Here is a 27,838-nt window from a genome sequence, read left to right on the forward strand (position 1 = left end):
TTCGAAAACCCTATAGTTTCCGCGAACTCAATTTCGGCGTGTCAATAGCCTGCGGCGCTCAGTTTCGATAAATTGCCTTCATTTTGAACGTTCCGCGCAAACTGAAGTTGCCACCACTCACTGATATGGATATCTGATATCCAGGGAATTAGAGCCTTCTGACTTTTTGTCTCAACGTTTGAAATACTAATTCATTGGGCTTCGCACTGTTTCAAAATTGCTGCCGGTGCCAAATGACGTGAAGAAATTCCTAGCAAGCGATTAGAAACAGGGCATTTGGGTGTGCGACACATAATTCAGTCATGGAAAACAACAAACGCCATCAACTGCGGTGGATTCGCCATGTGCCGCGCAAGTTAAAACATCATCTTTGGGAATTAGTGTTGTCCCCGTGGCTTCAATCTGGGTGGCTTGAACTGCGAGCTGGAGACACGACCTGGTAGACGGATGTGAACGAGATTGCGAAGAACTTAAGTGTTGTTCTTGCTATCCGTCTTCCAGGATAGGGTCCCAGTGACTCCTACCTGCACTTGGCTGGTGGCTTATGGGGAATGGTGGCCAAACAATGTCATTCTTGTTCGTGTTTTCAGTTTCCTTTTAGAGTGTCTGATGGAGCACTTGAATGTCTGGACACCTCAGAATGCTTGCGGTAGGCACAAATGAACCCGGTCCACATCTTATCTTCACATTTGTTACTTCAGTCTTAAGGACAGTGAAACACTAGTGTGAACGTTCACGTTGCTGTATCTGGTAAGGTTGGTGACCAATTGACTTAACAAAACTCACCTGGGAATTTTAATGTGTTGGCAATCGTATGATCAAGCCGAACGAACCTAGCGAAAACGTCCGACTTTCATATGGGGCATATGATACCAATTCGGCCCACATCATATCGCGTTGGTCGCTCACATCACTTGACAAAGATTAGAGCCGTCTACGGTCAGAGTGATACTCTATGTGTGCTTCATATTCTGGAGTGTATCACCCGTATATAGTGCGCCGATGCACTCCCCATGTAGCTTGCTTGATGCTCTGAAGCTCACACCATTTATCTTGTCAGAGAGGAATTTTACTGATGCTAAAGGCGGTATACACAAGGCAGCTGCAAGAACGTCTTTAATCTGCTGTGAGAAGTGGGACCTGGAAGTTAGATATCTTCAAACGTTTGCTAACCGAGGTCGTGGCATGAGTTATTTGCCTGCAGCGGATTCTCAACCAGGTGGTTCGGAAGTGTTTAATTTGTGGAGAATCCGAATAGTTATAGTGGCAGATTTAGCTTACTTACCATTTTCTGCGTGACTGGAGCACGTAATGCGTATTCTAACCACATTTATTCGAAGTGAGCGGCAATTCCCGTTCCAAGCGAGAGAGTACAGAACATTATATGATGGAGAGAAACGAAGGTGTATACAGTCAAGGTGAGTGTTTCGGGATCCTCACATCATCCTGGGGCCAACGTGCTTCTGCTTACAACCTGTTGGAAACTCTGCAGGTAGCACGTGTCATTTTGTAACCGAAATGCCGGGCTAAAGTTCGCCTATTGTTGTGTGCTTGGCTCACTTCGGTGTGATACTCAAGTCTGTTTAATTTAATGCTGTTCAGGTCAGTGGGTGGCTTCCGGCATTCTACTCTTTATCACGACCTACCTGACTTATTTGTGTATGACCGTAAGGCAGCAGTACGTATTATGGTTAATTGCCATCAATGATAAGGATGACTCTGATGTTAATGCTCGCTTTGTCCAAGTCAGGGAGACAGAATGCTGCCCTGACGATTCAATTAAGGGGGGATAAAGCCAGTTGACCGCGACGAAGAAGAATCGTGGGTCCATGGATGCACTGTGCCCAAGTCATGACGGAATATGCATATTATGAAGGCAATAAGATGGTAGTGTAATGTGTGGAAGTGTTTAAATGAACCTTATGTTGGAGTGTGTCGACTGCTGCCGAGATTGCTAACAGATGAAAGGCGCGTGCCTTATGTTGTACGCACGCGCTCCCTACCAAATTTACCTGTATGGAAATAGCACATCGAAGCGTTTGAGTCGACCGTAAATCTGGGCGTTGACATCTGCCCTGTCGTCTTACCCATCACGAACATTTACACTTGGTAGTGTCTTCACAGCATCTCCCTGGATAAGCGAGGCCGTTTACGCATAGGAGTGAGCCGTTAGCTCCAAAGAGATGCACGTAGGACAGGACCCTCTGCGTTCATGTCACGTGTGATCTGGACAAGTTGCAGATTATGCGCTAATGTCACAGATGAGTCGTTTCACGAGGGCTCTGACAGAAAGTTTGGTTGCATTTATAACATCTGTTGCGGCATCTTTTGCATTCTGACGAGGTGGTATGTGGCTCTAGTACATATCTCCCAATTATAATACCTGCACGAGTCCACACCTGCACATGTATGAAGGAACCGAGGACCATCGTCTGTTGAAATGAAGACTGGGCTTTCGGACATGTATTCGACAGACGGGGCCAATACTCGTGACCTGAGATGTAAGAACCTTCCCCAACTCGTTGGGTACAAACTCCTTGAATTACAACGAGGCATTGCGTGTTCATTCAAATAACTGAACTCGTATAACTATCCTACGGTCAACCATCTGTTCTCTCACGATAAAATGCACCCAGCTTTGTCTGCGAGCAGGCCTCTCACTTGGCTCTGAGAGTCAACTCTTGCATTGTTACCGGGGCCATTCATAAATGAGCAATGGCTTAACCGCTCCTCGTAGATCATGAAGAATCGAAGCCTTCTAGCAGTCATTTTGTTGGGAAAAGTCCTATAGTTAAGGCGAGAACATGGACATACGAGCTATTTGTAAATTGAAATGCGGTCAAAATCAAGATCAGTTCGAGCTAATTTCAACACAATCTTGGCGAACGAAAATTACACTTAAAGCAAAAGGGACGTCAATATGAGTGGCGCAAATCCGTGCAGTAGCGCGATTTCTTCAAAATGAGTTGACCAATGGATACTTGCGTCCGAGTATTGAGGCACGCAGTGTCCACTATATATTCTCTGTCTCCGGACACCCCATCCAGAGGCAGATTTTCTTACCATATGAGAGCTAAATCAATGTTTCCTAATGACACCCGTTTCGACCTTATAGGTTATTTTCGAATGTCCATATAGAGGTTGTTTAGGAAGGCATTACAGCCTAAGCGACGTGCTCTCGATCCCATATCAATTTAAACTCCGAATGACTCGAGAAGTTGGGATTTAGTGTGGCCAATGTATGCACGTGATGCTCAACAGAAATCAAAGTTGCAGTCAGTAGATGATCCGAGTCCGAAGACTGCATAGTGTCCTTGGCTTGCTGCCGACTAAACGCACCAACACTTCAATAGCACGGTACAATGCCAATCGAAACAATACTGAATAGTCAGTCCTCCAAAATGGGGAGCGCCTCCATACAGGCTCCATTAGATATAAATCGACTGAAGTTTGCGCTATGACGCAATCTGATTCACCCTCGCATCAACAGTCAGGTCTACAACCGTAGTTACACAAGCCCCAATATTGATTTTTACCACATAGTGGAAGCACTCACCATGATCAACAACTATTTGCGGAAAACTGGAAGAACGATGCATAACGTTCCTTTCTGCACTTAGTTCAGTGTTTGTGAAGTGAATGAATGGAGGGTACAGTGGATTGTCACGTCTCCGGAACATCCTATGTATTTGCATCACCGAGGAGAGTATGTCACTGTTGCCCCGTCAGTGCGAGATCGGCCACATTTCACCGAAACATTTGATCCAAAATGCAATGTGCGGCTCATATATTTTCCCACCACAGCAAACTACATCGACTGTCCCAACATAGCCAGTGGTATGCGTAACCAACCGAGTTCCCAGTTCCCGAAAGAATGAAACTTAGGGGTGAGCGAGATATCGTAGTGCTAACACAACCTGTGGTATAAAAAATGCCATGTCAAATGGGGAGCCGCAGATAGCTGAAGTCCACAGTGCGTTCAAAGGCGGAGCGTGGCGTGGTAACTCGCTCCAATTACATAAAGCACCCACCACACACGGATGTCGCTAGCTTTTGGTCTTCCATAATCAATTTAGTCAATACAATACCGAAAGCCACTGTCGTATGCTTAATACGTCGAAATGCCCAGCGTTAGGATGGGTCACTCACAAATACGCACAAAAAGTACACCTGAAACGTAACGCGTCAAAGTATTCAATACAACCAAAAGTTATCAGTGAGAAGCAAAGGGAGAGCGGTAACTGAAAGCCGGGGATTGGAGCGGCGAATAAACCAAGGTTCTTATAAACTTGATCGGCGACCAGCTAAACATCCCCTTCAGACCTAATTGCGGTTTTTTGCGCGTACCAACGGGTTTGGTTTTAAACAGGTGCAGAAAGTACGTTTCCGCCTGACGTTAACCTATGTAAATTCCCTGTGGTTTCTCAAATCATTATAGGCACCAGTAAATACCTTTATTCCGGGCAGACATTTGGCTGTGCATTTCCAGCTTCGCCACAGTTGGTAGGAGCAACACCTGACACCAATACTGGACCGCTATTTGAAATCATGTTGTCACGTAGAAAGAATCCACACCAGATTGCACTTAGGCGAACTGTCTAGCCATGGACTTGCTTTACTTTACCACATTCTATTTCCTCAACCAAGCTGCAGCTCGCCAAATCGCGTTGTGCCCTCATAGTCCTCCAGCTTTCCTATTCGGCCACTTTGCGGAAGACAGGTGAAAGGAAGAAGGCCCTCGCTGCGGAGTTATTTATTAGAGAATGCCAACTGACCAGTTACAGACTATTGGACAGGGTAGCAAAACTCTCATATGCATCTTGTTTACAAAAACTGAACATCCATCTTCTCTTGAACGCGTCTTCCTGAACTTTCCTGGATATTCGTTGACTGTTGCTCAGGTCCACGCGAATGCTACAAAGCAACCCCATAAATCCCGCAAAAGATTTCCCTTTTCAAGAGGCGCAAAGCGAATTGACAAGAAAAATACTACTCGCATCCATTCCTCATCAGTAGTATCATCGTTACACAGGTAACTCGGGTGCACTGCTTGGTTGTTGGTCTGAGTGAGTGACCCGCCCAACCCTGCACTGACGATGTCACCTCGCTTGGTGGCGAAACGTTTGTAATCCAACCGTCAAGCTCGGCTAACAGACCAACAACCAAGCTTTGCTCTTCGTATTGAAATTCGAATCGACATTCGGATACCGCTTGAGAACGGCATACCCGACATTTCATTATCGTACATTACAATACTTTTCGGTTAAATCCCTTTCTTTAGTAACCTTATTCTCGGGTATCGCCTAATGTTTGATAAGCAACGGTCGCCTAAGGAAAGGAGCGAACCTAGTGGAGTTCGATAGCATGAAGCGAATAAGAAGTGAAACAAGCACCAACATGTAGAAAAGGCGCCAAGTCTGATTTGATGTTGGAATTAAAAAAAATAAAGTGAGAAGCTGGAGGATCAATGAAGATTAATGCCCACTGTCAAGCCGACTCTGGCTGTTAGGTATACAAATTAACTTTACAGTAGGAAGTGAATTTACTCAGATGATGTGGCAGGCAACATTCGGTGTTTGGGCATAACTGATCGACTGAACCAAATATCTTTGACATAAAATCAATTGGGTGAGTACGGTTACTAGGGTCACGCGTTAACTGAAGACTTCGCAGACCTGACAACTGATGACGGAGATCCGCTTATCGGCAGAAGATAACAACATGCTACGTCATATACCTAATGTCTCGCATTGCTGACGGACAGTTGCGACCTGGGACGCCCTTGAAGTCCATCCTCAGAAAATTGCAGAACGAGCAACGCAGACAGTGAAATAAAATATCTCCGGGCTAAGGAGCGAGAATCAGCCCCAACACGTCCCCATACGGCCTCAACGGAGCGGACTAGAGAATCACCAGAATCCCTTAGCTGAGATCCGTTAGCATCAGAGGTGAGATGGACCAAGTGGTTAGAGCGCGAATTTACTGACCGGAAGGTCCGTGGTTCGAACCCGACCTCTGCCTCTCGACTTCCCCCGTCTAGGCTTGGGCAACCTGGCAGTATCACAGCCCTCGTGCAGCATGGCAGTTAGGCACCGAAAGGTGTTACAGCTGAACGATTTTTTTGTGTTACACTATCCACCGAAAGGTTTACAGCTGAACGATTTTTTTGTGTTACACTATCCTCACAGTTTTTGCGACATCTTTTAGACGGAAAAATAATCCCTTGAAAAACCTGGTAGACCATAGCGCCGAAAATGTGTAGGAAACTTCACGATCAAGATAATCACAGAGCCCGGTTCGGAACATTCATTGACTAGAATTCGGCATCTGATTATAATGTGGTAAGAGCAGGCTGGAGATTTACACAGCAGCAAGATTCAAATCCAAATGCAGCAAGCGTAGAGTGAGTATAAGTGATCATATTACGAGCAGGTGAGAAACTGTGGGAAATTCACAAGTAACAAATCAAAAACAGGTGACCAGTGATACACCCCAGAAAATTTTCAAAACAAACCAAGCCTTGCCAAGTCAATGGGAAAAATGGATAGGCATGGAAGTTCAAAATAAGATTATTCATGCCCTGATTGTTAGGTGAGGAGTGTCTGCATTGTCCATCAAGAGACCTGGTGTGACAACAGATACACACGGATGGATAATAGTCCAGTTTCCTCCAAGAGAATCAAAAAATAAGTGACCACCGTTGAAACGGGCCGCATTCATGGGAAATTCCGCAGAGTAAACAACCTTTCACTCGTTCAAAGCTGACGGAGAACGACAATAAAGTGTGGACGCTAAAGCTCCTTCCCCAGTCTAGAAAGCTGAAAGGGTAATGAACATGAAACAAAATGAGGAACATTTTGCGAATGGAAAGATAAAAAAAGTTGAAAGTGAACAAAAGTTAGCGCACAAATGCGGTGTTCTATTTAAGGAGTTGAAACTAAGTTCTGCACACTACGCCTTTACACCTAAAGTGTTCCTAAATCTGCCCAAAACTAATAAAAGCGAACCATTGTAGCCTGTGAGCCAACTGGGACCTTGAAACAGATCAGAAGTGATGTTCTCTTCAAACAATCCTCAATTGCCTATAGCTCATGGGTTCCCATGGCTTACTGTTGGCTTCAAGAACCTGCCAACTGAGTGAACTGGTAAACCACGCATAAAAATAACAGCATCAAAAATACGTATGAGGACATATTTCAGAATGACCAAGAGCAAAATGCCAGTCATATCCGTCTCGGTTTAGTAGACTGTACGTAGCTTATGGCAACCATATCTTTAGATCATTACAAGAGATCAGATGAATTTGTGAAAACAGATAAAACATTAGGCCTCTGTCAGGCACCGAACCACTCGTATGCAACTAAGGGAGGGTCCTATATTCTCAAGGGAAATTCAACCTTGTAGATGGTTATATACCGTATTTAGCATGTTCACTGAAGGCCTGTTGTGACCCTGTCATACCAGACTAAATGGAGTTTCAAACTGTAATTCCCAGGACATGGTAATGACCTGGCCTGTGTTTCGATTAGTCTTACCAAGGCTGACGGACAACTTCTCTATGCGCCACGCAAATTCACCTTCCACGTACGGATATATGACACCTAGACATCAAGTGGATAAAAAATGAAAAAATGTAGCCACCTGCACTTTCCAGCATGAAGGTCGTAGGTGTTGATCCTCTGGGAAACGACCCGATAGGCTCTGAGTGTCATAGTTAAACATTCGTCCTTTTGAACCTTACCCACCCAGGTCACGAGCTTCCAGGATATCATCATCCATGACATCCAATTAGCTGGGACTAAAGTGATCACCGAATCTTTGTACTTCGAAACTTATGTAGTTGTTTACCACACCATCATGCTAGTTTTATCTTCTGTCCAGACAACTCCCATTGGTATAAAAAACTCATCAATAATAATCAGTTCGGTCGGAGTCAAATGCATGTGGCTTTGCAGTACGATCGAGCTGGATGACCAGATTTGGAATCGGTCTCTTCATATGATCGTTCGCTGGAAAACTACACTTTGTCTAGTACAGCTAAATTGATGCGACCTACCTTTTCGGATAATTTAGGCACACATCACTTCGGGTTAACAGCAGCGGATGATAGTGTAACAGAAACATAAAGAGATGAACGAAGTCTGGGATTCTGGTTTGATCAACGAGCCAATTAGCGTACTTCTGCATGAAACGATTCGGCATGTGATGACCTATCGAGTTTATCAGAGCATCGCTTCAGTCGCATGGTGCAGTGGAGTTTCCTAGAGAGCCATTGATGTGATGTTAAGCGCCGCATCCGACAACGGATGCAATGCAGTTCGGCAAACAAAAATTATCTTTGTTCACCTCCTCGCTTTGAATCGATTTGGACCGTTTGGAATGTCTAGTAAACATTCGAAATCCCAACTTAGAACTCAATCAGTCAGCTAAGGTCTCGGCAAACAAAAATTGTCTTTGTCCATCTCCTCGCTTTGAATCGATTTGGACCATTTGAAATGTCTAGTAAACATTCGAAATCCAAACTTAGAACTCAATCAGTCAGCTAAGGTGTCTGCAACACAACAGGACGATGGACCTACAGCTTTTGACGCACTTGGCCGAGAGTGAGGCTGGCAACAAATGTCGCCTAAAGCAGAGAAGCGACAGCCTCAAGGTTCGCTGGTGTGCTCTATTTTCCTAAACATTCCTCGCAGGCGAACAAGTCAAAAAAGCATTCGTTGACACTGATGAACACCGCCTCATAGACAACGATATTGCGATTCTTAACCACCTAATCTAGACGGACCATCAGGCCGGACTCAACTCTGTGTGGATAGAAGCGATCAACCGCCACGCAGCCTGCCCTGACGACCGATCAGACAAATGCCAGTCACTCAAACCACATGAGTTCTACACTGTCCTAATCGGTGTTACTTAGTGTGCAAGGGCTTTCTTGCTGGTTCGTTTAGCCTGTTATTCTGAAAATGTCCAGTCTATCGAGAGCTTGTTAAAATCATACGTTCGCTTAACCGGAAATCAAACACTCACCTGATCCAAGAAGTCCGTGGCATTAAGAAGCTCGGTACAACCATAGACAATACGCTTAGCATTCGTCCCTGAGGTTGTAGATGAAGCGGTACTCCCAGACGCAGAATCAATATTTGACCCCGGTCCACTTGTGACTGTGCCGTTGACAAGCCCTGCCAAGTGGGCTGACGAACCACTCGTACCACCGGTTGTGGATCGAGCCCAATCGAGCAAATTCTGATATTCCACATATGATCCACCACCGACCACAAACACGTAGGCCTCGTAAAACGGCTGTTTACACCGTGGAACATCCCTGGGAAAATCCGTGAATCGTTGGGAAATTTGAGATGCGTCACACAGCTTAGGTCACAGTGTGTAAATATTGAATCTCAAAGTTGGTGAGCATTCGATACACAATGAAAAGCAGTGATAACAGCATTCACTACAATCTTGCACAGAAGAGTGTTTGTATCCAAACAGCAATTGTCTACACAATACATAAACACATGCTGCTAGATGACCGGAAAACAAAAGTCAGCTCTAACTTACACGCCTTGACGACGGTATAGTTTTGGGTCAAAATAACGGTATTCTTCGGCTTCCGCCCCACCTTTGTTCTCCATCAGCTGTGATACGACACGAGTGAAGGGGAGATACTGCAGGCGAGTAGAGGAAAAGAATGACAGGTTGACTTAGTAACCAGGAGAATCGACCACCATGCATTGAGCTCTCTTTGGGAAATATGGATAAAACAAGAGATATTGGTGAACCTGAGTGAGTTTCTGTCCACAGATGGAGTTATAAGAGTGATTTCTGTAGCTTTCAGCTTTAAATTTGGATTGAACTAGTTCAAAATTATGACAAAAACCGTGACGACTATTGTTTTGTGATATAATGTGCTTCACGAAAGAGGACAGTTCACATGTTAGATGTCCGTTAGTCTTCGGCTCCGCTATTTGTTCGATGAGATCAGTTTAACTGATTTTGAGCGATGCTCACATAACTAATGGAGAATTTGGCTAGGGTGCTAAAGACCTTTATGGAGCCACTAAGTCACAGACCATAGGCTGCTTATTCAAAACCCTAGTCAACTCATTAAGACAAAGATATCATTAAAAGTGGAACCCAAAAATTAGGAGAATAGTAAAAGATACGGTTGCGTCCTGAAAACCTCAGCTCACTAAGTGGAAGTAAACCCTGATGTCGGATGCAGACAGACAGCCTCGCTGCTGCGCGTCCACCGAGTTAATTCCAAGTCCGTAGGTTGGTAATTTTTGAAGTCCTTCATGATGAAGGACCACTTGGGAATAGTTTTGACGTCTATTCAGTAGTGGTAAGACTACCTAACAACAGCTGGTAAGACTAATAATCACTAGGGGCATGACACGTCAGCAAAAGACACGAGATGTCTGAGTACTAACCGACTTCCGACCAATCAGATGTCGCATTCCAGTGAGGAATATAGCCGATCCGTGCGACACTAGTTTGTTCAGCATACTTCGACTAGAATTTGACTTGAGATCACCGAATCCCGACTGATCTCCCGCTTGGATGAGTTTTGGGAGGCGTCTGCACGGAGGAACAAAAGTTCAAGGTTAGACAATCCAGTATTTCATGAAAAAAAACGAGAACCAGGATTGATGAAAAATGGTGAACAGTCAGTCAGTCAGAGAAACACAAGGATTGTTCTTTAGGTGCTGTAAATTACTGACACAGGATCGTCAAATGGGGCATTCGAAACCAGTCAAATCAAACTAAAGCAGAAAAATAATTTTATAACAATCAGACACTCTTCATCTGGGTGATGTGGGCAGGTGTAGCACACAGTGCGACATTCACAAGGCCCAACATCAAAGTTTAACAGAAATCAGTTTGTTCGGCACACCGGTGCCTCGGTACTTGTCTAGGGAGACTATCTGGTGTTTCTCACACACTGACACTAACGTAGTGCGCGCGCCTCGGGTACGGCCAATGATAATAAATAATAGCATTTCAGCTGTAATACCATTTCGGTGTCCAGCTGCCATGCCACCCGAAAGGGGCACGAGGGGTGAGATACTACCAGATTGCCTAAGTCTAGACAAAATCAGTCGAGATGCGGGATTGAGTTCTAAACACGGACCTTCCGATCAGCAAGTTCGGGCCTTAACCACAACGCTATCTCGAACGGTCACCCTCCGAATACACTGTCACCGAGTTAGTGATAATTATGGACCCTGAGCCAGGCAGGCTTATGGCCTCAGAGCTGCTCCTCACCTGCTCTTAATCCTCCGGGTTTACATCGGGAACTGGGTGTACGGCGAGTTGTACACGCGGTCCAGTGCGGAAAGGGTCCGTCAGTGTAGTTGAATGTGACAGGCAAACCTGAGAACGGATTCTGATCCACCATAACTTTAGCTTCCATATAGAAGATTCTGTAAATCACCCCTTAAAACGCGAGAACAGCTTCAACACAATGGCCGTTTCCAGAGTTCAACTCAAAGACGACCCTGGGTAATCCACAGTATGAACGCTCCTCACAATCTAAGCAACACCTGACTGACGTTTTTAAATTTATAGCAATGATTGAATTGCCAGGAAATTGTTTTCATGACTCAAAACGGGTAAGATTAACAGTAAAAACACCATCTTACCTCAAGTGTTGCACGTAGTCAACAGAACTGAGGTCTAGTTCTGGACACGATTCTTTCAGTAGATTTTTCAACTGAGTCAATTCCGTGTCTGATAGGCAGAATTCTGAACCCCCACCGCTGACTGAACCACCAAGTCCTGTTGCACCGGAACCAGATGCAGAGCCTACTGCGCCAGGAACAAAGTTACTGCTTCTCAGAAGAGCCGCGAATAACAGAAGACGAAGTTTGTCCTCTGGTGTGCCCATAGCCACATTTTTTATCAGCTCGGAAAGACTAGAATCCTGAATAGAGGTATCAAAAGATGTGACCAGTGAGGATCGCAAATAATACACAGAAAGAACGGTCAATTCATCAAGTCTCATTCCGAACAAAAACACCAGAGAAAATACATTTTCCAGAAGATCCTGGGAACACAGTATAAGGAACTGACTCAGAAACACTATATGAATGACGAAGACAATCTCTTTCCAACTTCGACGACATCGACGTTAGTTCATACAGCAGATATCAAATGTTATTCACACAGAAGCGCCGTGAGTTACTATGGGGTACAGACGCATGCACGTGACATTGGCCAACACACGCTGTGGCCTAAATAACGGGACACTCGCCCGGTATGCAAAAGAACGCGGGTTCGATTACCGCTACCGGAACCTGTTCTCTCCGTATGCACGAATTGAAGTTTGGTACCACTTCGAGATCGCCAAAAAACAATCCCTTCCAATAAAATGCCAGGTCGTCCACTGAACCAGAGCCAAACGACTATTTGGGTTAATTTGCCGTTGGTTGTATGGTGAAAGTAAACAGATAAGGACAGCAAAAACTTTAAAAAATACACATGTGAATCGAAGGTGAAGGATCTGTTGGTTGTGAAAGTAAACAGATAAGGACAGCAAAAACTTTAAAAAATACACATGTGAATCGAAGGTGAAGGACTGCCCTAAAAATCAAAGAGGCGACCCATGCAGTTGTCTGTATGGGACTATTTTAACGACTCTTTATAAGAGAACAACGACGCCTATTCACACCGAGGAAAACAGGTCCACTAAACGAGTCTCAATATCACGCAAGGCACATTAGACACGTTATAAAGCGAATTCTTTTGGTAGTTTCGGACAAGTTATCAGAGATTCATTTCACGGATACAAACTTATATTCCAGTTTCACGTTCGTCACATAAAACTTGTCTACGAACCAGTTTGAGGTTATTTTGGAGGAATCCGAAAATGTTTCGTTCGACCCCATGGCCAGAGCTCACGAATGTGTTTACTCTGGGACGATAAATTTTTTTGAGCACTTCCGTGATATTCTATCTAATCTTGGACAGGCATCTAAATTGTATCCATCTAGCAGACAGCACCAATTCAGAACTGGCTGTGATAAAGCGTTCATTGCATTCACATGGGTGTTAAAAGACTACGAGAGCTATGTATAACCATGACATGCTTCAAATTAAGAGATAACGGTTCCTCATGCGCTCCAAACATCCTGGAATGCGGAACGCATCCCGATTGAGTGTTGGGGTACTTCACTTCTTGTGAGTGAATGTGCAGACAGCATTCAGAACTGGCTGTGATAAAGCGTTCACTGCATTCACATGGGTGTTAAAAGACTACGAGAGCTATGTATAACCATGACATGCTTCAAATTAAGAGATAACGGTTCCTCATGCGCTCCAAACATCCTGGAATGCGGAACGCATCCCGATTGAGTGTTGGGGTACTTCACTTCTTGTGAGTGAATGTGTACACGGACAAAGGCGACAGTGAGCAGTGCAGCCCGGTCTAATTGAGGAGCAGTGAGCGGTTTTCTGGCGAAACAACAAACACGGATAAAAAACTAAATGATGAACGTACCACCGTTGTTTGCTTCGCCAGAAGTTTATCTTCCTCCTCTGCAAACACATGTAATTGCCGCTGGGTGATCACATTAGCAAGGCAAGTGGCGATGTTCGTGTGCATATCCAAACATCTTTTCCGTTCCATCAACTGGGGAAGGGAACTAACGTTAAGAAAAAACATCAGAAATAGTATTGAGAAGAACAGTGTGAGCTTTGAATCTGCGCACCAACCAACCGATCCTGCTACACCTACCTGATGAGCAGAGGAACACTTTTTCCAACACTGACTACACCTGCTTCGTAAGTGGCACTTTAGTCCGTAGAATCCACAAGCTTAAATACATTAAGCACCCAGTAATTCAATAACTCGCAGTCCCGCGTTATTCGAGTTGATACCTGTGACGACAAGCCCTAGATGTCACACTGTCGTAGTCATCAACGACGTGTGGATCAATAACTCGCCCGCGTTATTCGAGTTGATACCTGTGACGACAAGCCCTAGATGTCACACTGTCGTAGTCATCAACGACGTGTGGATCGGTCGTGCACATATTAACATGCGAAATTCGATGTGGATTACCAGTGGAGAAACAAAGACTGGTCGGTTCTGTCTGTTTACACAAAATATGGAACTGGATGGGAAAAAGATCATATCAGATGCTGCTGGAAGAGCCTTTGCGGTATATATCTGGCATGGGAGCCGAGGTTTGACGAACTATGCACTACATACCTGATATAAAACTGTATACAGGTAGGCGCACGAATCAGGATGGAGGAGTAAATTTGCACGAGAACATACCTTACAGCACTGGTCAGTCGGGCGGTATTGTCATCCAAAAGAGTAAGTGTGGATTCATCCAGTGAAGCAAAACTGTCTGAGAGTCCCATCACTGACTTCAGTTCGCCCATACGCTTTTCGTAGTCGCGCAAGATAGTCACCTCGTCACGGATGGCTTCGGCGACTTCTGAGAAGGCTGCACCTTTGAAGTCGCGCCACAATCGATCGGTTACCGTAGTGAGTTCATATTGTTCAAGTTTGCCCGGCCTTTTGTTCGTTTTGGATTTAGGCGCAGGCAGTCCATCCACATCTGAGCTGGTAACTTCTTTGGCCAAATCTAAGTCGACTTTGATGCGGTTGAGTGTAATTTTCTAAAAGGGAGGAAAATAGACGTGGTAAAACACACAGTAAGGTAGGAAGACAAGGAGTTCTTGGCTCGATAGAAAGTACCCGTGTTTCGTCCTCTTTACGAAGACTTTCTCCCATTAAATTGTCTACTCCCACTCACTGCCAGCCTGAATGAATTTTATTGCGACTTTTGCTGTGTAGAAGTAAGATCGGTTATTTTTATTGCTGACTTACTATTTCAGAAGCCACGTGGGTCAGAACTTATAGGTTTCCCATAATAACGATGATAAACTAATCTTATCTCAACACCTATTACAAAAACTTATCTTCAGAACACAAGTTACATTCCGTTGTATTTAATACTTTATTAAGTGGCAACACTGCAAAGAACTTTCATAGTGACACAGACACCACATCTGGTACAGGCGTATTTGTTTCTGTATATAGCAAGAAGTTGAAAAAAAGGTTTTATGAGAGAGAGGGTCAGTCATTGAAAGCAATTCCCTGAGGCTTTTGTTCTGACTGGTGCAGCAAAACCTGACGAGTATCATTTCAATAAACCGTTTTTCAATGTTGACCACAACGCTACGCGACTACTCACCAAGCTTGCACTTATAGTGAGTGCCTATATTGAAGAGATTTATTGATTCAGATGATGCGTCGAATCAGGAAGGAAACTTGACTAATTGGGGGTCATTCAGGTGGAGATCTCATCGGCAACAAGCTAATGAGAGTAGTTTGAATGCCAACTTTTAAAAAGGTGTCCCACTGAAGAGGATTATGTGTAGTGGGTTGGTGTTCACGACTGGCCACAGCCTCCAAACCAACTCACGTCACGCTGATGCTCACCAGATTCTCCAACAGAATAGTGAAAAGGTAGGAATAACCACTTAACTGCTACCGTTAGTCAAACTTCTCAAGAGAGAAATCAACCGGACTGAACCAGAGCCTTGAGAGTGCATGCTGGTTTTGTCCCTCAGTTTGTGACTGGAGTGAGAAGATGGGGCACTTAAAATGATACCACCAATGAACAGATTCATTAGGAACGGATGCTTCAAATAAATGAATCAGATAGATCGGTTCCTATTTCCGTTTCACTGCGGAGTTTGCTCATCCAAAACTGGAGACAGTTTCTGTGGCCTACTAAGTTCATGGTGAGGAACGTGAAAGTCTTTCAGAGACAGATATCTGACCAGAACTTTTCTGCGCTTGCGTAAAATCCTACAGCCTAGGTTCAATAAGCTTACTAGCGTCAACAACTATATCCGCCCTGAGACCAACATAGTCCAATTGCCAATCCAGTTTGAAGCAGCTATCGCTTTATATGTACTTTCGTCCCAATCATGCCAAGCGGACGCAGACAGTCCAAATACTGGCCGTACCATTATAATGACAGCCCACGACTGGTTTCGCCCTTCTTGGGATCCATCAGGTTGGCGCAGTCTCCGACTTTCCAGTGACCTTATGATCTAATTGAACCCGAATGGGACTGATTTAGACAAATACAGTCATTTGCATATTGTGCCAACTGAAACATGAGGCGGCCTTTATATGCATATGAGTTTCTTTCGGAAAAAGAAGGTATCTTCATATAAATACGTAAGAACGGGAAGTTATGGAGAGGAAAAAAGCAGGAATACACAACTAGTCATGCATATAACACTTTCAGATCAAGAAATTCCCGGGTGAAGCTAATCTTACTCGTGCCGCAGGATATGCCAACGAACGTTGATGATTGGTCGGAGGCAGTCTCCTGAAATCCCATTAGAAACGGAACGATCTAGCGCGTCAGTTCACACTATGAAAACATTTACGTAACTGACCTTATATTTCTCTCTGCACATCCACTTGAACTCCTAACATCTGAAAGTTATTAAGCAGCTACTCCAGAAGCCGTTTTGAAATTTGAGCCGTTTCCATCAAGCAGGGTTTGTACAAAGTGCCTTCCACTAGCCTCCGATGATCAAGGCGTCCATTAGAAAGGGAAGACTCCATAAGTCTTAACGGTACTCCTCAACAGAAGCGGTACAAATACGGATTGGAAAAATTTGGATACATCAGCAGGGCAAACGCTTCAAAGGGGCTATCGCTCTCGTACTGACTTGATGAAGATTCAGAACTTGGAGATATCACCGAATTTGTCCTATAAACGTACTTCGGTAGTATCAGTGGCGCAAAAGTCAATCGTTAAGTGACAAGGTCATCACATCCCTTTCAATAAGAAGTGAACGTTACGGTTACAGCTTTTCAACTATGAACCTAACTAAAAGTGCTTTACTTTGAAAACTATTATCTTTTAAAGGGGCATGAGTGTTGAAGAAAGCCTCAAATGACAAATACGAAACGGTTGTAACTGAAGGTGATGTTTGCAGAGAGGGCAATCGCTCCATATGCTCTGTTTTGGTTCACGAGGCAGGAAGTGGTACAAAATGTTCGAGGTGTTGCCTCAGTGAAATGGACGATAACGTTGGTGGATAAAATGTAAGGAAGAAAATAAGCACAAAGAGCAATAAAAGGGCATAAAACGGGTTCAAAGCAAACGGAACTCACAAAGATATCATGTACTAGGCTCTGATATGTCAGTTCATGATGAAGAGGAGTGGCAAGATCCAAATTCCGGTCTAACAGGACAAGCAGCGGACGCTGGAAGAGATTTGAAAATGTCGGGTTTGTTGAAGTCACTCCAGGATTCTGGGAAGAACGAGTCATCCCCCCAACACCAATTCCCGGAGCCCCGCTTGCTGTATACCCACGAGCAGACTCACTAGTGACAAACAACGAACTGCGAGAATCCCGTAAACTGTCGCGTAACTTCGCATCCAGGCGCGTCGCTATCATCTCCGAAGCATCTCCTTTTGGACATCGTATAATTGGCACTGTGCCCAGCGTGGCAAATACGGAGAACAGACCATCCACCGTTGAATCAACTATGGCTTCAATGTCGCTGTCAGAAGCGTTGGCACGGTTGAGCGCTGAAATGGTGGAATCGAGAGGAAATACTGTCGGTTACACATCGTTTTGGGCTATACGCTGATGAACGGTACCAACCAGACAAATATGGAACATTGCGTTCTCTTTGATCGAAGCAAATGAACGGATGGATGAAATATCGCTAACAGCGACCTAAGACAGGTGAAACTGGGTCAATAACAAAGTTGAACGGACAGGTGATATGGTAAAGCTAGTGTGGCGCGCTCAAGGCGACGGTAACAAACGGCATTGCTACAAAGCATTTTGAACACAGTTGCTGGCAAACTACAGGGCAGCTTAAGTGATTTATCTGTTTTGTTGCGGAGAAAATTACATCTGCAGCACAGATGGTCTCCCATCAGAACGAATGGCCGGACACGCTACGTTAGGTTACTCGAGCACTGACACAAATATCCCCGAAAAGTCGGTTTTCAAAATTCACCTGGTATAAAACGCATCACAAACCGGTTACCATATAAATACGCGGAGGGGGTGTTCGTCATTAACAGCATAACATCAATGTTCAACAATGATGCTTCGCTGCCGTACAACCAAGATTTATTTGAAAACCTCACTGTGTGGAGAAAAATTGTGGCGCTAGCCTTCCACAATCATTTTGAACTATCTAAACCTTCAGACAATCTGGATAGAAATGGCAAAAAGAATGTCACTGATATTGAGTATCAGCCGTATCTTGCAGCTTTTCCAAAGAGGGACGATGAGGATCACGCGGTCCCCATCTTGGAAGGCGAGGTACACTGACGGTACCCAGACATTTCGTAATCTCCTTCATACCCCTCTGCCAGGTCAGAGGTTGACCACCTCTCTGCCTCCGCAATTCGGAATGGGGCATGGAAAACAGCACTGTCTTCTGCAAACCATAGTTTGGCATACGCAGTACATGACCTGGTCAACGCAGCTTTTGGTGCTGGACACATTTTTCAGTGAAAGTTCACCCTGCACAACCTAAAGCTTGCTTTCTAATTACCTCGTTACGGATACACGGATATCAATCCACAGGAGCTATGGTCCTCGGACAATGACTGTCGACGATGTCTCAGATGAGCTGCACGAACAGGCCAAGTCTCATAGACGTACATCAAAACAACCCGTAGTTAGCCTGATATACACGTCCCTTGAGATTTATGGACATGTTGCTTGGACGCCATAGGTGTCTCAAATTACCCTTGCAGATTCGTGCATCGATCTCCTCTGTCACAGAACTCTGTCAGAACTAATGCAGCTTCTAAGATACGTAAAACGCTTCACGACTTCGAGTGTCTCTCCCTGGATTGTTAGTGGCGTGTCCAGTGACTGCATGTCCATGATCATGATCTTACACATTGTGGGTGCAAAGTGCATACCAAAGGACGGGATAAATCTGGTCAGTTCATCAAAAACACTTGCATTTTCTCGAATACGAGAACGATGTAATCTGCATATTCCATATCGACAATGTTTTCGTCAGAAGCGATCTGAATACTAGCGTTTTGAGACCTTCCAGCACTCGTCTCATGATTTTTCAACCACGAAATTAAATAGGAGTGGGGAAAGTGGGCACCCCTGACGGACACCGCTTTGTGTACGGAAGATTTTGGAGAGCTCTCCGTATACTCTCACGTCCGTAAGTGAGAATGCTGTTTCGAAATGAGAATACCAAGATCGGTGTGCTCAAAGGGTTCGGCGACTTTGTCGCGGTTCTGATGAATTGACCCAAGCTTTACCACTTCACTATGTTTTCGTTCAACTTTGTCACCGAGTTTAGTCCACGTATATTCCAAATCCATCCACAGCTGATGAAAGTGAATTGAATTTTGACATACCGTGAAATATGTTCTCTATCAGTAGTGACCTGAAAACTAGAAAACTATGCGAAAATAGTATTTCCATGCACAAAAGGTGCGCGAGATCCCGATTGGGTCACCTCGGTTTTCCCCAACATAAGTTAGATAAGTAAACCTATCGGAGTAGTGGGAATGTGGCTCAAGTGGTTAGAGCGCGAATTTACCGACCGTAAGGTCCGTGTTTCGAACTGCCTCTGAACTTCCCCTGTCTAGGCTTGGGCAAGCTGATGGTATCCCAGCTATCGTGCTCCCTTTGGGGGTGGCATGGCAGCTAGGCACCGAAAGGGTGTTACAGCTGAATGATTATTTTTGACCGTTAATTAAGAAGCAAGAACTCCGATTAGGGTGCATGTGTTCAGAAGATGCAAATTCTTCGGGGTTCATAAGTTTCTCAAAGAATACATCAACCTTGGTACCCAGTAATCCAAATACGACATTGAAGTGTATTTTAGACTAGTTTATCAAGGATACGAACTTCTAGGTAATCTCAACATTACAGCACGACTAACTTGACCTCCACAATATTATGGAACACATATGTAGTGGCATATACCGATTGGTTGTTGCTGATCCCCAAGCGTTTCATGTTCCTCCAATTGGGTTTGTACAGTTTGGTACGGCAGTGAAGCATCAGTGTTGAACACTGATGTCAGGCTGTCGATGATGATGATTATGTGCAGTTTGGCTAACTGTATATAGCAAGGTGGGCGTGAGTGTTTTATGTTTATTACACAAAACGCAGTTCACGTGAGAAAAGTGGTATCGTGGTCAGGGATCCTCACGAATAAAATGTACAACAGCCAAGCATACAATCTCTAGTGCGAGCGCACCGGTGAGGTTCAAACCTAGGAGTGAGAAGCAAGGAGAATGAGGAATAATACATTTTGGGTTGGCGAGAGCCGAAAGATCCGAGGCGGGTTAACGAATTAAAGGAAACATCACGGGATTTCGATGAGTTGAATGTGTGTTTGTAAAACTTAAGTGGAGGATTTTGGCGAGATAATAGCTGTATTAAGTGTCTGTACACGGGTGTAAGTGCGTGGAAGCCAAAGGAAAACGCAGAAAAGAGATTGTCGATGCACAGTGGAGGAAGATGGTCTCAAGGGACCCGAACGTTGGTGTTGCGAGCCATCGAGACGGACACAAATTGATCAACCAATCAAGAAACTGGCAGTCTAATTGATCGTGCCTGCACACCGGAAATTGGGAGATAAGGTCAATGTGGCACATCCGACCGAGACTGTTTTATCAAAATTACTAATGTGAAAATCGAGGGAGGTGACACTTCAACAGATGCTACGTGAAGTGGTTGTATCTTAGTAGGTAATGGTGACCAGCCCATAGGGTAACATTCCCCAGATCGCCCAGCAACTTTTAAGTCTGTAACTACTCCAAGGGTGAGGATAAAATGGAGGTGACGTAAATAAAACCAAGTTTGAGAGGGCCACGGAATTGCAATAAGGGCTAGTTCCCGAAAAGAGTGGAAGGTACCTGTGGGAATGGAGATGTTGCAACAGCAAAAGAAGGCAACAACAGATGAATTAACTTGTACTACCAATGTTCTAAAAGATGGCAATACCCTCATCTATCCATGAGGACCGGGATACTTTGTAGTGAAGATCAGAACTGAATTGATCAACTCAATATGTTGCGAAACAAGCGATCACTTCTAGGTTTGCAATTGCGTGTTGAAATATTGTGTACGGTACTCCTCTCCACCTCACAGAGTTTCATGGTGACAACTAGCATGAACAGCAATTTGACCATCATGGGAAGCATTGTTAGATGTAAGGACCGCCACATACTTACATGCATTTTATGTACCATCGAGTAAACTACCAGTTAGCACATTACTTCGGCTAACCCGTTCTGAATCTGAAGTACCAAGTTTTAGGTGAAGTCTACATAATTGAGCAAGAGCGTCTTTTGTATGAATTCTGAAAGCGGCATTTCGTGAGACCATATTCGAGAGTTACACTTCGTAGTCAGTTCCGATTTTCCTGCGAACAAACTGTCTCAAACACAACAAAGGTTATTTCGAGTGGTGAACCACACAGAATTTCAAACAAATCTAGGCTTTCGGAATGCCAGCGTGATCTCAAGCCCAATGGGCCCAGATTAAACCTACGGAAAGGCAACGTAGGGGGAATTACATACCATAGTATGAGGGCAAATTGTTGCAAAGCAAAGGTCGTAAAACCAGAAGGTCATCCTCAAGACACACGAAATTGGTGTACTGATCAAAGACCTTCGCAATTTGCTGGACGCAATCTTCCGATAGTGCTGTCTGAGCTATTTGTTCTAAGGACTCTCGGGAAATTGGACTGATGAAGTTCAAATAGTAGGATTCGTATCGACCCGATTCGAAATCCTAAGAGAAAACAGCATGAGATAAAATTATTACTTACTTTACATATGTTCTGCACATTTTCTTTTGACGGATAGACAAAGTATACTGCAGCAACATCTGGAATGTGTTCACGAGGGGAATCAAGGAGACTAAAATCGAAATGGCACTCCAATTTCAAAATAGATTACCAACTTACAGATGAAGGGTTACGCCAAGGGAACGTAGCTCCTTGACGGTTAGCAATGGGGAAATAATATCTCGACCGAGTTGATCATAGATTAAAACCTGATGGCAAAAGTGATAATGCAAAAGGTGAAACCAATGAAACAAGGGTACCTTCCATTGTGGAACGTCCGATGTGGTTGGGGGAGAATTGAAATTGAGCATGCATTTTAAAGCATCTACAATGCGGAAAGATTTTTTAAAGCGAAAAACCGCATCATGTGGACGAAGAAGAACGGATAAATAGAAAAGCTGGGGGTGAAAACAAACAATGACTAGAACATAGTTCAAAATATTAATCCCAATAATTCAGGGTAGCTATGAACGCTTTAATAGCTAAGGCATAAACACCCTAGTAAAATGACTGGGCACCATTAGGTACCATATTAGTATGATAGCTGTGGCCAATTTGAAGTTCTTTATGGTTGACAGACTTCAAAATCCTCAGCTAAAGAAATGCCGCCCCGCTTCATACCGTTCAGAAAATAACTTCTACATGAATGTACTATGGACTTGACCACAGGCCGAAATGTTGGCATGACAGAATGATGCAGTGGACAAAAATGACTATCCAAAATTCTCCACACCCAAATTCATATCGAAATCAATAAATCCATGATAAACAGACTCACTCAAACGCTGGATGAGCACTAGCCATATTCCATGAGTATTTCATAAGTTGAGTGGATTAACAGCTCGATTAAGCCATGGGTCAATCTGAACGAACTCCTTAGACAAACCTTTGCATGGAGTTGACCACAGGGATTAGGTTATCAATTCGAGGATGCTGTTTCTGGTGCATATAAAAATTCATACAGCGGAGCATGCATCGAAAAACTGTAAAATCAAGTCGTTGAGTCATAACACGCATTTGCTGCATAGCTGCCGCACAATAACGAGAAAACAAATACGACACTTCAGACGCCACGAATTTACCGAATGTAAAGGGGCACAAGTGGTCTGACGGAAAGCACTGGTTACCTATTTAAGGTGAGATTCTATCGACCTGGAAAACATCTCTTTGGTTATCTGGTAGTCCTGGATTTATTAATCGAGGATTCGACAACAAAGTAAAATTACGGTTAAGGATTGGAACGTGTCAACGTTTCATCGCCTGTGCATCAGAGGTGCTGGAATGTGGTTGTCGTTTAGAATGAAACCTGTGAGTTTGGCAAGAGATTTTGGCCAGTGTTTTGGTCGTTGAGCCTAGTTGCAAAGGTCTCGTCACCAGTTGGAGTGACATCATCAGTATGTAGTAGACTGTGCTGCGTCGTCTTTTGGCGGTGCGTCTGTGTGACGGCAATGGGCACTTGTGTTGATATGTACATACGTCTCAATGACTGCGCGTGACCTTTGATTGTAATTGGTTGTTTGACGGAAAACAAATCTACCGAAAATTGAACATCGCCCTATAATTCTCTTTATCCCGGCGAACATAAACCCGTGGTACAACATCAGTGGGCTACGGATTTGTAGACCACATGCATGAACTAACTTAAGCCCACCTCGTCAATAAACCCATCATTCGTACGCGTCATTGTTTCTCTTAGGACAAAAACACGTATGCATCATTCGTATATGATATTTTGTCTCGGGGTTAGTTTATTTGATGGCATATTTTCCTGAATCTCAATAAACTCGCTGGGGACGATTCTGACCGCCGGTACAAACGTGGTCGCACTCAGCTTTCGGGAAATTATTATGGACAACGATACGCCGGTGGTGGATACTGGTGCCATTGAGAAGAGGATGTCCTAATCGCTCGGCAGCAGTTTTAGATCGTTTGCGGATCCCGCGGCAGTTTTAGCTACCACAGTTTCACTCATTAACTATATTGGGTACTTCGACGAAGTTAAGCATGGGATACGGCTGCCAGTTTACTCGAGGTGTGGGCAGGGAGATGGGGTAACCACTTAATGGTATCAGGGGAGGCGGTTTTGCGGGTGTGAAGATCGAGGTGACACTGGAAATAACAGTTCGGCTTCACGAACAACAGCAGGTACGGTACTTGGCCGCCTACCAGCGCCTTTACTCGCTATGTTGTTTCACCTGCTGCAGACGTCGATGAGTTTCTTGGTCATGCTGCAGCGCACTTCCTAACGACAAATGGTTCAGTGAAAGGATCCTCTGAAGTAATCGGTCTACTGACAGTCAAAGCGGGTACTTTATAGTGTCATCATTCACCGACTAAGTTGTTTCCAAAGAACACTTTGGGAATAACAGTCCGATATGCCCACTAGATTCGAAAGGCAACTAGCATTCTGATGCATATAGTGGTACGAAAGACTTGGCAGACGAACAAGTGCCGCATTAAGGCCGTGGATGTCTTCTGTTGGCCAAAGCCGACCTGACCCTTCCTCCTGCTATGTGGGATGTAATTCCAGCTACGACCTGGCAACCTGGATTGGTGACGTGACTCCCTATCACGTCGATTTACTTAGTTGTATGTATAGATGTGACGCCGTGCATTGTTGTGATGATGCAGGCGGCATACCAAATCACTCAACTGAATTCATTATTACTGTTTGCATCTCTGCGGAGAAAGGGTGGCTATATTGTCGAAGTGTTCGACGCTTAAGTAGAATGCTACACGGGAAATCTTGGCCAAACAAAAGCAGATATGGATTATACCATGACGGCATGGTGATGAAGTCAATCATAAATGAAGATAGTCATCTGTGACACTGTGTACGTGCAAAACACCCTAATGATATTGGCTTATTTCTCAGTTAGTCCCACGATGAGACGCGGTCAGTTGAACCAAGGGTAATCCTGATATTGACGAATGTAAAGCGAAACGACAGCGAATGTGGAGCCCCTCTAACAACCGGCGTAGTGTAAATACATGGCTAACGCAAACAGTTCGAGTGGGATGCTGTTTTTTTGTTATAGGGTCTGCATTTCGCGAAGCGGAGGGAGCAGCTATCAATAATCCAAATGCAGCCGGTATCAAGCAGATTCTACGATGGTTGCTATGTCCATTTTGAAGATTGGCACGATGTTTGCGTAAAACATTATCCTCAAGCTGAAATCGCTGAACAGTTAAGGTGAGTTGCGTATGAAGATGAGCTTTCCTTTTCTGCACAAGCACGATCCCAAAAAGTTGGGGAGCACCAGTTTTGCAAGAAGTTCCTAGTGGTCTCTAGCGAAGCTGAGGAGTCTAGAAGCACCGGCCACAGACCAACAGTTAACATATCCTTTTCTGGCACGATCCCAAAAAGTTGGGGAGCACCAGTTTTGCAAGAAGTTCCTAGTGGTCTCTAGCGAAGCTGAGGAGTCTAGAAGCACCGGCCACAGACCAACAGTTAACATATCCTTTGAAGGGGACCGCCGCTTCTAATAGACTACCTTATTGTGATATGTGTACCTGCATGACCCATTCAATATAGTGGGGAGCGGATTATCATGACACCGCCTTCTACAGTAGATTGGTCTAATCGGCTCCTAGCCAGCGAGATGGACAAAGTGGTTGGAGCGCGAATTTACCGGCCGAACCCGACTTCCGCCTCTCGACTTCCCCTGTCTAGGCTTGGGCAACGTGGCAGTATCCCAGCCGTCGTGCCTCCTTCGTATGGCATGGCAGCTAGGCACCGAAAGGGTACTACAGCTGAATGATTTAAATTTAGCCAGTTTTGTGGATGGAGTATATAAGGACTACTTTCCTAAAGCTTATTCTACTGTGGTAGTGTTGTGGCACGCATGCGCTGCCTCTCGGTCAGACTGAAGCAATACTAGTCTTCCTGTTTAGGCCTGGCAGTGTCCTAGCTGTCGTACAACAATGAACTCCAAATTCAGAATAATTTCATGTCACATCGGTTCTCATGTGGTGTGACCAATAGGATAATCTCACTTGCTGTATACATCGGGGCGGATGAGCGAAAACGTAAAGGTTATCTCTTGGTCATGCATTCTATGCAACTTATAGTAATCTCTACAGATAACGCCCCACAGAATGGCGACTCAGTACACTTTGTATTACAAGTGACAGCAACTTCTGCATGCCTGCTTAAAATAGTAGCCTCACAAACCTCGAAATTAATTTTCTAACCCTGAAACCAACTCTATTCAACTGCCTTTATTGCTTTCATAAAGGAAATTATTCACGAGGTTGCTGAAAGCTCTTCGACAGTCCACGACCGGTTTCGCCCTTCTTGGGGCTCACCAAGTAGGCACAGTCCCTAAGTTTCCATCAATCTTATGTTCTAATTGAACCCACATTGGACTGATTGCGACAAATACGCTCATTTGCAAATCAATTTATTGTTCACTGTCTAAGGCAAAGTTGTGCCTATTCGGAAGCTGCATTTCCCCTATGCGCTGCAGACTGACGGAGAAAAGGATCTAGGACGCGGTCAAATTGACTCGGTTCAGTTCAGCTTGTCAGCCATAAACAAGATACAAAGAGTACGCTGGGTCCAGCTGCAAGTTTTGGTAGCCGGAAAATGGAAGTGTGGGGGATATAGTCAAGCACTGGAGGCTATGGCATGATCACTCAGTTTGGGAAACTGAGCAGTTACGTATTGAAGATGATAGCTTTGATGCACTAGCGCCACTGACTACGAGGTTGAGCCTTATGAGTGTCATTAGGAATAAGTGAGTTGATTCATGCGGCTTTCGTCCAAGGAGGACGCAGCTGTCTACCCAACTCGACTTACTGGTTAGTGTTTACATACTTCGCTGCCAGGTCACAGAGGGTCCGCCTTTCGGTGGCTTCCACCCACCACACAGTTGGGCGAAAAGAGGTCTGCGAGACAGACGGTCCGCTGGCATACGGAGTAAATGTCCTAACAAGCGTAGCCTATGAACAGTGAGTAATTAATCCATCACAGGAGAGTTCCCTCTTGCCAAAATCATCTGGCGTACCTCAGCAGCGACAACCCAACGTTTCCACCAGACCCTGGAGACACCGGTAGTCAAACACTGGCAGCTTTTGTATGTCCTCTGAGCGTAGAGACCGACGTATTGATCCACAAAACAATATGGATCGCACTGCCGTGGTGAAAACTCTATCATTGACAGAAAAACTTACGTCACTCCGGCGACATAGATGTCGGAGTTTGGCGAAGGCTACTATTGATTTCCCGGTTCGAGAAGTAACGTAATCTCCAGCCAGTCCACCGGAACTTATACAGCTGCTCAAGTGAACAAATTTATTTAGCACATCGATTGGCTCGTTTGCAAGCATGAGGTTCGGGTTTGGTCCCACACAGTCTTGTGGAAGCACTTTAAACTTCACAGGTGTGGAACGCACACCAAAACGTGTGGCGAAATAATCTAGGCTATCCAAGACAGTTTGCATTTTCGAAGGATCTGAACCAAGGAGAGCAATATCGCTGCATAGTCAGTGTCCGGAATTGAATACCCTGGGAACACATCGATCTCCAGGGCTTCAAACAGCACATCAGTGAAAAAAAGTTGAAGAGAAAAGGTGAGAGAGGACAGACTTGCCTCACACCTAATGAACTCAGGTGAAAGCTGGTCGCATAATCATACTCGCCCACAAGAACTCGCGGACAGACTTGCCTCACACCTAATGAACTCAGGTGAAAGCTGGTCGCATAATCATACTCGCCCACAAGAACTCGCATACAATGACCTAACATGAGAAAAAAATTGGAAGGGGCAGTGATTGCCAGACACTTCCAAAGTATCTGACGTCCGACGGAGTTAAAAGCGGAGTTCAGCTAGAGCAGAACGACCAACATGTGACGGTTGCAAGAGTGGCGCTGTTGAATTACTTGTCTCAAGATGAAGACATGGTTGATGCATCCTCAGTCAAATAAATATAAGTGAATCGTTCAGCTGTAACATCCTTTCGGTGCCTAGCTGCTATGCCACCCAAAG

At 44.6% G+C, this 27,838-nt stretch overlaps 1 protein-coding gene across 1 annotated transcript; it reads right to left on the bottom strand.

Annotated features, from left to right (window-relative positions):
• Positions 1 to 6,311: 6,311 nt before the first annotated feature.
• On the bottom strand, positions 6,312 to 27,326 carry T265_00828 (hypothetical protein; the record flags this gene model as incomplete). Its single annotated transcript, XM_009164700.1, has 12 exons — positions 6,312 to 6,818; positions 9,028 to 9,322; positions 9,559 to 9,665; positions 10,431 to 10,578; positions 11,643 to 12,046; positions 13,499 to 13,643; positions 14,282 to 14,631; positions 17,159 to 17,580; positions 21,580 to 21,793; positions 21,831 to 21,921; positions 21,969 to 22,057; positions 27,024 to 27,326. 12 exons carry the CDS (start codon positions 27,291 to 27,293, stop codon positions 6,792 to 6,794), a joined length of 2,562 nt encoding a protein of 853 aa, XP_009162964.1.
• Positions 27,327 to 27,838: the final 512 nt, after the last annotated feature.

Source organism: Opisthorchis viverrini (genome assembly GCF_000715545.1).
Source record: "Opisthorchis viverrini unplaced genomic scaffold opera_v5_8, whole genome shotgun sequence".
NCBI lineage: Eukaryota > Metazoa > Platyhelminthes > Trematoda > Opisthorchiida > Opisthorchiidae > Opisthorchis > Opisthorchis viverrini.